The sequence below is a fragment of the Bombus flavifrons genome, chromosome 2 (genome assembly GCF_040668555.2).
Source record: "Bombus flavifrons isolate JBK064 chromosome 2, iyBomFlav1_principal, whole genome shotgun sequence".
Taxonomy (NCBI): domain Eukaryota; kingdom Metazoa; phylum Arthropoda; class Insecta; order Hymenoptera; family Apidae; genus Bombus; species Bombus flavifrons.
In genome coordinates this window covers 1500127-1511734 of record NC_138443.1, presented here as the reverse complement: position 1 = coordinate 1511734, position 11608 = coordinate 1500127, and the positions used below count along the sequence as shown (strand labels likewise).

General features: G+C 28.4%; 1 protein-coding gene across 1 annotated transcript; it reads right to left on the bottom strand.

The window, feature by feature from the left end:
- Window positions 1-1096: 1096 nt before the first annotated feature.
- On the bottom strand, window positions 1097-4647 carry 26-29-p (C1 family peptidase 26-29-p). The gene is made up of 12 exons (XM_069131967.1): window positions 4443-4647; window positions 3656-3705; window positions 3430-3582; window positions 3167-3339; window positions 2989-3093; window positions 2754-2913; window positions 2483-2675; window positions 2193-2410; window positions 2002-2102; window positions 1795-1926; window positions 1447-1636; window positions 1097-1378 (listed from the first exon to the last, which is right to left on the bottom strand). The coding sequence occupies exons 2-12, from the start codon at window positions 3693-3695 to the stop codon at window positions 1194-1196; spliced, it is 1650 nt and encodes a 549-aa protein (XP_068988068.1). The 5' UTR covers window positions 3696-3705; window positions 4443-4647; the 3' UTR covers window positions 1097-1193.
- Between the last annotated feature and the right edge of the window lie 6961 nt (window positions 4648-11608).

Sequence of the window (11608 nt, the reverse complement as noted above, 5' to 3'; positions counted from 1 at the left end):
CACAAGTTATAAAATGATTAAAAACATAATGCTGAATGCATAAATAAGTTTCTAAATAAAATTACTTTTTAGCGTATTATGTATTTTGAACTTCGGTTGAACGAAATGGTGTGACTATTAGATTTATATATATGAAACGTAAAAAGATGAAGACTATATATTAAACAATGAAATTCATTAAAAATACTTCACATTTTTTAAAATATATTTGTAATAAACGTTCAACTTTTTATGTATGTATACTTTAAAAAATTAATTTTTTCAGACAAATGTATTTTTGTGTTAAATCAATATTGTATTACACCGATCACATGATAAATGTGGATCTGTGTGTTAAAATAGATTGACGAATATAGAAAATATGGAATAATATTATTATATAAAAGTTTACATATGATCGGAGAATTACGAGATATAAATTTTTTATTTCAAATACTTTCATTTTAATTTGTGTAACATTTCTTTTAGTTGTATATTCGATTTTATATTGAATGCACAGTGATGTAACTATTTCAGTATCTGTATAATTTTACAACGATTTAAAAAATTGTATTACGCAAACTGTGCCTACTGAAATTACATATATTTTTGTAAGTAATTGTTATTATAATTCCAGCATCAGGCTTTCCAATACATAAGCAATAGTTTAATATCAATGTTATAGAGTTATCTATGTATAGCAATGCCTATTTTCTGTGTTGAAATAAGAACGTGACATTGTTTAATTCTGTAGCTGTTTATGTTCGTTTATGCTTTTTATACCGAGCAAATGATATTGCTTTGTGAATCGGCAAATCGCAATTACTACGTAATTTGTTTTTACATTGTATAGAATTTTAGTCGAAAACTTATGACATTTGTGTGTCTTTTGTTATACAAATATTTTTAGTAATAATAACAAAGAGAACAAAAATTATAAGGCCGCTTTTAAATACTAAAGATTTTCAATAAAAGTCATTTTGTTTATGTTTACACAAAGCTAATTTTCTTAAATTCTATAATTACATATTATTTATTTAACCCAAAAGACGTAGTCTTAACAATTTATTTTTCTTTAGATATACAGTTTATATTTAAGAATAGTAAAAAAGTAAAATTTTATCGTTAAAAAAGAATGTATATTTTCGATTTTCAACAATCTCTTTTCTTATATATTCATATTAAGAAAATAAAGATAGTGTCATTTATTTTTCTTACATAGTAACATATGTTGGAGCTGTTAATACACCACAGTTATTTTTTTCTTGAGACATAAGAATGTAACCATCGTTGCCCCAGTAATTTGACCATGAATTTTTGACCAACCAATAATCCTTTCCATTTAAGCTGCCATAACCTACAGCTAAAACTGCATGATCCAGACTCTCTTCCGTATTACCTATGAACGAGATGTTATTTATTTTTAGAAAAACAGGTGTCTATTCAGAAAATGTTGCATTTACTTACCACAAGACTCATCGTAATATACGCCATGGGAGTAGAATGAAAATGTTTTATGGGATGCGTCAATTGCGACTGAAATTGGACCATGCTTAGCAATGGCAACTTTTAGAGCATTAGCATCGCCCGATGTAACATTTACATAGCCAGTAATTTTGGCTGTCAGTGTAGCATTATTTATGTGACAGTAACCGTCCTAAACAAAAAAATAATTGAAAGCAATTTTTAAAATTAATTTTTAATTTACTAATAAATATGGTATTCCACTGAAACGATTAAAAAATTAATTTTTATCTCCCATATACTCATATGAATATTGTCTATGAAATATTTGCAATCTAATAATTTACTCACTTGACCAAGGTAACCACCATAATCATCTTCAGTAGGCAAACCTCCATGCTTCATAATCCATTGATATGATCTGAAATCTTCACCACCGTCACAACCATTATTTCCATAGCCCCATGAACAATCAATAAGCGCCTATAATTATGAAAAATCATAATAAAGTATTCTGTTACTTATAATATTCGTTTAGTTGTATTTAAATTATTTTACCTGTTGAGACAAACGCACTAATTTACCGTACTTCATATAGTACGCGCCTTCAACAGCACCAGTTGTACCAAAACTCCAGCAAGATCCACAAACAGATTGATCTATTTAATTAAGAAAATCCTTTATTAGTTTGGAATATTAAAAAATTTGTATTGAAATGTTTTTTATCATTAAAAAAGAAAGATACACGCCTTTAACAGGAGTAACAGCACCATAGAGCCTCCAATCTAAACTATCTGGGACTTCGGTTACTTCTTTTTCAGCATTATGTGGGAAAGGTTGTCCTCCATTGTAATGTGCAGTGTATTGTTTGCCACGTAAAGCTTTTAATTCTAATTCAGTACGATCTACCAAATGATTAACACCCAATTGGTAGCCTTTATTAGCTCGGTTGGTCGAATGAATAAATCTATAAGAAGTTTATATCAGTTATTGATTATGAACATTCATATTGTGTATATTGTACAAATATACAACATACCTTAAATTTTGCCTAAATACTTCTTTACGCATCAATTGATCTACATGATTTACATATTCCTTGTTATGAGCTTTTTTGAAATCTTCAAATGCTTCATTTACGTGAGTGTCATAATTGTGAACAAACTCACGCATAGGATTAAATGTGTATACATGTTTGTCTCCAGGTCCGGGAAAACCAACACATGTCATATCTATTTATGATACACGTTTTATAGTTGAAATATATTCAAATAAAATTTATGTTAATAAATGAAAAGAATTCTAATTACTTGTTGTAACTTCAAACACTTCTGAACTAGGTTTTTCAGAAGAGTACCAGTCATAATCCAGATAGTAATGATCATAGTGAGAGCCCAAAAGACTATTGAATCCTTTCATCTCATACCTTACAGGAATTGATTCTTTTACACCAGGTATATGTGGAGATTTCTATAATTAATTTTAGAATAATTTGATATAATGATGTTTATTAAACTGACAAAAATTATGTAGAGTCACGATTACCTTATATCTTATCCAAAAAGTATATTTGTTTAATTTTCCATCAATCTCCTGTTCCAGTCTCCATTTTTCACATAATAGACCATTAATCACTTCTTCTCCAATACACTAGATAAAATTTAACTTTATATTAGTAATTAAATTTAAATCGTTGGGGAAAAATGGGAAAATATTATTTTACCTCCATTTCAGTTGTGTCTGGGATAATAGCTTGAGGTTGAACCTTAATTTCTTTAGTACCATTTACTTCAAGACATGTTTCCTCATTCAGGACAGATTCTGTAGTTATTGGAGCAATTTTTATGCTTTTTCCATATGATCCTTTGTGTGATAATTGGAAAGTCTTGACCATCCCTAGTTACATCAAATTTAATTCATTTTCTTTTTTAAGGAAAAAATTTTTGTATTAATTTTCAGATTTATATTAATTTATACTTAAATTACCTCCATAGTAATCGATTCTACTAGATCCACTTTTGCCATCATACCATGCATAAAATGGTTCTCGGATTTCAGCATATGGAATATATAAAGTCCCTTTTAATGTGTAAGTATTGCTAAATGTTGGAGACTTCACAGCCTCGATGCAAGAGATACCTAATAAAAAACGAAATCAATGTACTTCTATAATAAAAACTAAATGGAAAAATATTAACAATCATTATCTTACCTATCGCTACCAATGTAAAAATGATTGTAAAAGTACCCATTTTTGTACTTCTGTAAGATGAACAATGACAATATCGTTAGATTAGATATATTTCTAATTGACATTACAGATAACATTATGGCCCAAAGTAAATATGAGATACTATCAATTAATAGATTAATTAATTTATCAGTTGATTAAATTAATTATATTATAAATCACAATCACTTAATTACAAGAGCTATAAGATATCATTATCTATGAAAATTATCAAATTTATCAAGCACTTCCTGATTCTTATAAAACAATTTTATTAAGTATACTTTATAATTCAAAATATAAGAAAATGATTACAAATGATAGAGAGCATAAAAGAGCTATCTATAATAATTTAAATTACAATATAATATTGCAAAACTGTATTTTTATAAATATTTAATACTTAAATTCAAAGTTTATATAATAATTATAATAATTATAATAATTATAATAATTATATAATAATTTTAAATATTTGTAAATTTATTATTGAATAAAATTGAAGAATTAAGTGTTAATTAAAAAATGAATAAAACGAAAAAAGAGACTTAACTAGTAGACTGCGGATTTTTATGCATTTATAAAAAATTTAAGCCTGCAAAAATACAATACACATGATATACAAAAATGTACAAAATATCCAAAGTAGAGTATTTGTCATAATATTTAATAATTAATACTGCAGTACTATTTAGAAAAATGTGAATGTGCATAAAGATGCGCGGTCTATTACGTTAAAAGAAGGTCTAACGAGTTGCATTATACTTACAACGTGCAGTAGTTCACAATAAATCTTCCGAATATTTCAGATCAATCAAAATAGTGAACAGTAACAAGAGAGCCTAATAGCAAAATTTTTCGTAAACTGCTTTTCATAATATGTATTAACACTCGCTTCAAAATTGTTGCACGTAAATACGAACACTACCCGTGATCGTCGAACTTATATAGAAGACGATCATGAACTGATAGGGACGTTACAAGCCACCGTTACCACTACTACCACCACCACCACTGAAATGGGATATGGTAAGATGTTTTCTAATTTGTCGGGATGTGTATTTCTGTAAATACATTTATGAATTGTTAGAGAAATATGCGACTTATACAGTACTGCTTTACTTAAACGAAGACTAAATTAATAACTATTTTAACGTATCTCATAGAAATATTAGTGTTTCTAAGTAAGAGAATGTTTTACCTTATAAATCATTTAAGAATGTATTAATACTGCGTCCTCAGCAGATAATAACTTGCAATGTTTGCAATACTGATTGCAATATGCGCAATTTCTTGATCTGATATTTTTATAATGTGAATAAATTTTTAATTTCCTTTTACGACGGTGTATAAGAAATTTTAAAAGTTTATTCTAACAAGTAAACTTTGAAATATTGTTATACTTCATGTATAGTTAAGATTCTATAAAATTGTATTTCAAACACTTAGATCAGTAATGATCTAGCAATTACTTTCAGCTTATTATACTTTGACTTTTATCATACTTACTTACTCATATCGTATAGGACTGTTAAATAATGTAATATTTCTTATTAAATGGAATCTATATATATATATATATATACATATGTTAATAATTATTCAAGCAGCTTAAATTGCGGAGCGATTATAGCTTGTATTAATATCTAAATTAATAGATTGTAATCAAAGCTAGTAATAATAATTAATGATCATATTTGTCGATACGAAAGTAATTCATTAAATACGATAAGGCGAGTAATCAAATTTTAATCTTAATTTTGATCTTTTTATACAGAGCAAAAAGGAAATATGAAATGCTGTAAAAAATATTTTTGAGAAAACGATGATATAAAAAAATAGTTACACCATGAAATTGCAACATTTGCGTTTATTATCCTGTTTAAATTACCTCTAGAATGAGTCAGTTTTAAAGCCCGAGAATTACCGCTAGGAACTTGAAAAAAACGTAATTATGTAACAAGAAATAAGGCCACAATATATCTTAAGCATTTTCTTAATAACTATTGAATAGGTATTGAATATAAAATTAAATAATTAAATAATTAAATCGTTTTTAAATTTATAAAGCTTTTTAGTACTAATAACATAACAATGTATCATGTAAAAAAAATGAAACAAACAGAAAATTGTTTTTATGTATTCGAAATTATTAAAAAATATGAAAATTATTCACATAGGAATTTGGATCGATTTGCATAATTATAATATTTTCAACAATTTTTATGAACTATAATTCTTTTAGAACATGCAATTTAGTATATGCGCAGAATGCATGTATCTCAATCGTTTTTGTAATAAGATATTTTTATGATTTGGAAGAACAAGACAAATCGTGCTATTAATATTGGAATATAATATTACCAAAAGCAGATGTTTGTGATAAAATCTCCTAAACAATAGTAACAACTGGCAATTGTTACTATTTTTACTTTTCAGAATATAGATATTATCGAAAAACGCAAGAAACATGATACTTATACATATGTTTGAAAGAACTTTAAAGTGTCTCCAAGCGAATCGATATAATCAGTATAATGTATTTCGTTATTATTAATTGTCTGTAGAACAAGGATGTTATGATCGCGGTGATAAGAGATTGGAAAATGAATAATTCTACAAATGAACAATTTATTGAAACGATATCGAAAAGAGCTACAAGATAAGACTATTTGAGTTACACGCGTATACACTACACTTGAAGAGAGGAAGAGCAACGCTCATTCCTGAATTAAACAGCATATAGATGGGAAACTCGCTAGCTGCCATAACGCAGTCACACTTACACGTATCGCTCACATTGGACACTCAAATGTAAAATGCTTAAATCACTGATAGTAATCAACTCTCTCGTAAAGAGTCGTATTTGTAGTATTTTACGAAACAAGATGTTTAAAACCTTTTATTATATTAACTGTTTGAGTCCGATCGCGCTGTTTAGATTTTGTGTAGAAAAGTCCCAGTACATTTGAACGCTACGGACGACTGACGGTATTTTGTATTTCACTGTTATCTTCTCAATAATTTTTGTTGAAAAAACTTGAAATATTTATAAACTAATAGTACGCTTATATAATAATATAGATGTATTTCATAAAGTAAAAAATATGACGAGCGCTATTGCGCCGCTTGTTTCTCTTCGCAATCGATTAAGACAAGCGCTATCGCACTGTTCGGGATTTTTCGATCTTGTTTTTTTCAATGATCCCTGGGACTCAAACGGTTAAAAAAAATATAATTTATATAGTTGATTAGATTTAAAATAGAAAAGATAGTAACAGAAATATCTTTTTTTAAATACATGTTAAAAAATAATTGTTATAATGTGTTATAATTGCTCATACTAATCTATTTAGAAAAGATGTATCACACGAAGATGGAACATTAATTTTGTTAAAGTAACTTACATCAGAATTCAAGCTGTAACTATATTATTACATTTTTGTATTTGACACACTCGATTATTATTTTCTACTTCAATGTAAAAAGTAATTCCTGTCAAAGTTGCTGTCATTTGATGAAGGTTAATTACTTGAGTTTCTGTTATTTTAGTATAAGTTATGTTTAAAGCATATTTACCTGTTTCCGATTTTCTTCTTCGATGTCTAATCTCGTTGATGTTGCAAATTATTTGAACTATGTTTGGTCATTGTTCTTACGATTTTAGTCAGATTTCAGATGTAACAGGATAAAGAAAACAGACTTACAATATCGTTGTATCCAAATAAATTAAAAATATGTTTGCTTTTTTTTGCACCGATTACTTAATCACTACACTTGATTTTTTAGAAAGAAATAAAAATATAGGATTGCAAAATTTGCTGTTGTCAATTATCACAAATTTTGCAGTTCTTCACTCTTATATTCTTTTCCTTTGATTAAAGTTTTTACTATCAAAAAGTACTTCGCTTTTAAAACTGAAATTAAATAAAATTTTTGTTATAACGATATTAAATAATATTTATGCTATAAATCAAATAAAAATTATTTTTGGAAGGAATACCTTTAAATTAATTTCTGGTAACTCACTTTTCTTTTATTGAAAAACGTTGCCATTTACGATTGATTGTTGAATCTAAAGAGTTTCTCAAATTATTTATCATTTCCGATTTTTTTATATTTCAAATTATTGTTAACGTACACAAGAGTTATTAATCTTTAGTTGTTTTGACTGACGGTGAAGGACTGCGAATGTTATATTATTTCAGGATGAAAGATGTTATATCTGACTTCTAAACTGTTCTGTTCACTAACAAATTTGAAAATAAGTACAACGGAATTTGTGGCTAACGATACTATTAGTTATTATTACACTAAAGAAGATTCTATTTTACAATGTAAATCAGGATTTAATTAATCTCTGATTAAAAATATCAATTTTTTATATAAAAGATACAAGAATTTTTATAATTAATTTTGAATAATTCGACAATAACTTTTTTAGGATTAAATTTGATCGAGGCTATAATATTCGACTCATTAAAAGAACAAAAAAAGAAAAAACAAAATGAATAAGATTAGAATTAAAATGAAGTTTTTAAATAAAATGCTAAGCGTGCATGACAATAAGGGGCTAATAACAAAAACAAGTGATGTTCTCAACAATTTGTAGCGCAAGTGATATCATTTAATGCCAAGCAATCAAATAACATTGACATCAGATAATTGAAGGCATGGCAAAAAATTATTTTAACAACTATATTCGTTCGTGTCCTCGAATTTCGTGTTCGCAAAAGACGCTGTGAAAAGCTTTTAGACATAAACTTTTGCATCCTTTCCATGTTTTTCAACACAAATCAATTTCATACGGTACAAAGTATACTCTAGCTCCGAATTTATACGCTCAAAATTTCATTTAATAAGAAGACTCATTTACATCAAGTTTTCCAATACTGAATCCCTACGAGAACATATTTCTCTATAAAAGAAAGAAAAGAGAAAAACTCTTGTTTATCTAAAAACTTTACAAGCGGTCTCACTTGTTTTTTTTTGTCTTCCTTCAAGTTTCGCAGCACGCTTTTATTTTACATTTATTATCAATCAACATTGAAAAGAATCGATTTCGCGATTGTGCTCTTTCTTCTTCTTCTTCTTCTCTTCCTTCCTCCTTTCTTCTTTTACCCCTGCTATATGTTCGTTCGTCGGCATTTGCTTTCTTTTCTCTAACGATATCCTTTATTGTCGCTATTTTAGCAAAAAGAAAGAAAACAAAGAAGTAACATTGACATTGCTCGACAGACGTAATCGATATATAATTTCGTTAGGAAACACTGTGCTTCCGTCTACGCTATTTCGTTTTACAAAATAAATAATGCTTAATTCGTAAGATCAGTATTTCTACGTGTGTAGTAACTAGAAAAATAGTTCTGTTTCCAGACGATCCGCGGATCCTCTGATTTTTCCTTGTCTCCCGGCAAAATAATATCCGAGTGTTATTTTGGAATTTCGATGAAATGCGCGCGAGAACTTGAAAAAATCAACTATTATCAGATTATTTTTCGTAATAATAATAATAATAATAATAATAGTAATAATGACAATGATAATAATCGTTTGTCGTACAAATGATAGAAACGTTCTTCTACACGCTAATACTCGTATGTATGTATGTATATATATATATGTGTGTGTGTGTGTATATATGCAGATTCTTGTATGTATATGTACATATATATATATTTATATATAACATTTTAATGACGATCAACAAAATTTACCAGTGAACCTTTACGCAGAACAGCTGAAAATCCTTCTTTAAACGGAGGCAGAGAAAATTCGTACTCATTGGTCGTACACAGTGCAATAAATACAAATTTCCGAACGCTATTTTCTTTTTCTCCTCTTTGTTTTTTCCTTTTAAATATAATATACAACAAGGTAACAGTATTTAGACGAGTCGTCGAACCGAAGAAGTTGCATTCAGTGCATGTTGGGTGCAACCAATGTAAAAACGCAAGTAGTTTTATTACATTCGACAAACGAAAATAATAATATAATATAATATAATATAATATAATATAATATAATAATAATAATAATAATAATAACGAAACTACATGTAACACAGTGAATTTGAAAAGCGCACGGTATTTCAGGTGAGATCGAGATAAATAGTGCACGTTTGATCGCGTGACATCGTGAAAAAGAGAAAAAAAGAAAAGAAATATATATATATATATACTGTTGAAAACGAAAACGAATTGAAAAATTCGATCGATCAAAATTGGGAAACTAAAGCAGAAAAGAATAAAATAAAATAAAGCAAATATAGCAAAATAAATAAAAAACTGGCAGAATACGATATAAATGGCTAGTAAATAAAGTATCCTCTTTGTAATTCCTTATTACTTTTGCAAGAGAAAAACCTTGAAAATAAATTCATTTTTTCTTTTCTTTTTTTTTTGTAAATCAATATTTTATAAATCAAACGGAGGCGTTAAAGAGTCTTCCTCCTGAAAACGATACCAAGGAATGTTGAATATTTCTGAGATTGCTTTGCTTCTCCTTCCTTCCCCTTTCTTTTTACACTTCTTTTTTTCTTTTATTTTTATTAAGTAACTAATCATAAGAGCCAGACGAGAAAAACGTCGATTTCTGAAATTCTCTAGTCAAACATATATAAAAGTGGCGCAATGACGTGATACAGGTAGGATCGTCAGTAATGCACATATCGAGATGTTCGAAGAAAAATAAAGTTAAATAATTTCTAAACCCTCGATACTTAAAAATACTTGCTTAATATTTTAACGTTATTCTTTTCCAAATATACTCGCGTATGTGCATTCGTATGTCTCTAACAATGCTACATTCAGCAATCTTCCATGATATATGGACTTATTTTCACTTCTGATCCTCCTCTGACAACCACAGAATACGCGTTCCTCGTAAGTAACCAAGGAAAAAGCGCAAGTTTACATAACAATCGTATAAGAAGTAAAAAAGAAAGATAGAAAGCTGTGCGAGAAATGAGAGGAGTCATCGCGAAAGCATAACGAGAAAGCGTAACAGAATCAATGAAAAAGTAGATAATATGCAAGAAATATGTAGTCACGCTCAAAACTCTCGTTGTTTTCTTATCCCATGATTTTCGTTAAATCGAAACGTATATTTCTCTCGTGTATTCTCGATGCACTTGTTGAAATCTACATGTATGTTTTTTTATTATTTTCTTATCTTTTTTATGTTTTTTTATTTGATATATTTAGACTTTCACGGTTATGAATGAAATAAATCGCGTTACTAGCGCTTTAATCGTTTACAAATTAAACGCAGGAGACGGTGGTTGGTTGTTTCTCACATTTCGCGTGATCGCTTCTTTTTCATACAACATATATCTATTTATATATATATATATATGTATATCGAAGGATATCTCATAGAAATTTCCACGTTCAAATTCTACGATTTGTATGTGTATTTCTCTCTTTCTGTGTGAGTCTACACGCACGCAACTAAGGAAGAGGAAAACAAAATAAAAAAAATTAAAAGAAAAAGAAAGAAGAAAAAAACGAAGAAATAGAGATATTATATCACAGTATCGTACGCAAAGCTTGTATGAAATCGCAGATAGAACAGCATAAAGGCCAAATGGCGACACTATACGCGTTTTTCTCGTTATCTTTTCTTTTCTCTCGGTGTGAATAATTATTTGGGAGGACATTATTTCTTTTTTCGCTCTCATGTGTAGAAGCATATTGAAATACACACTATTTCTCATTTTCTCTTTCCCTCGCACATCTGCACTTTTTCTCTTTGCATTCTCTCTTTTTTTCACTCTCTTTCTCGCGCTCGCTCTCACTTCTACTGCGTATTTTCTTCGTTTACACTCCATGGCAAATGACTCTTTACATCCATGGTCCATGATAGCTTTGCATGAATTTGAGGTTCTCAGTATCGTTAATAACAAAATAGTAAGCAACGACCGCTGTATTTACG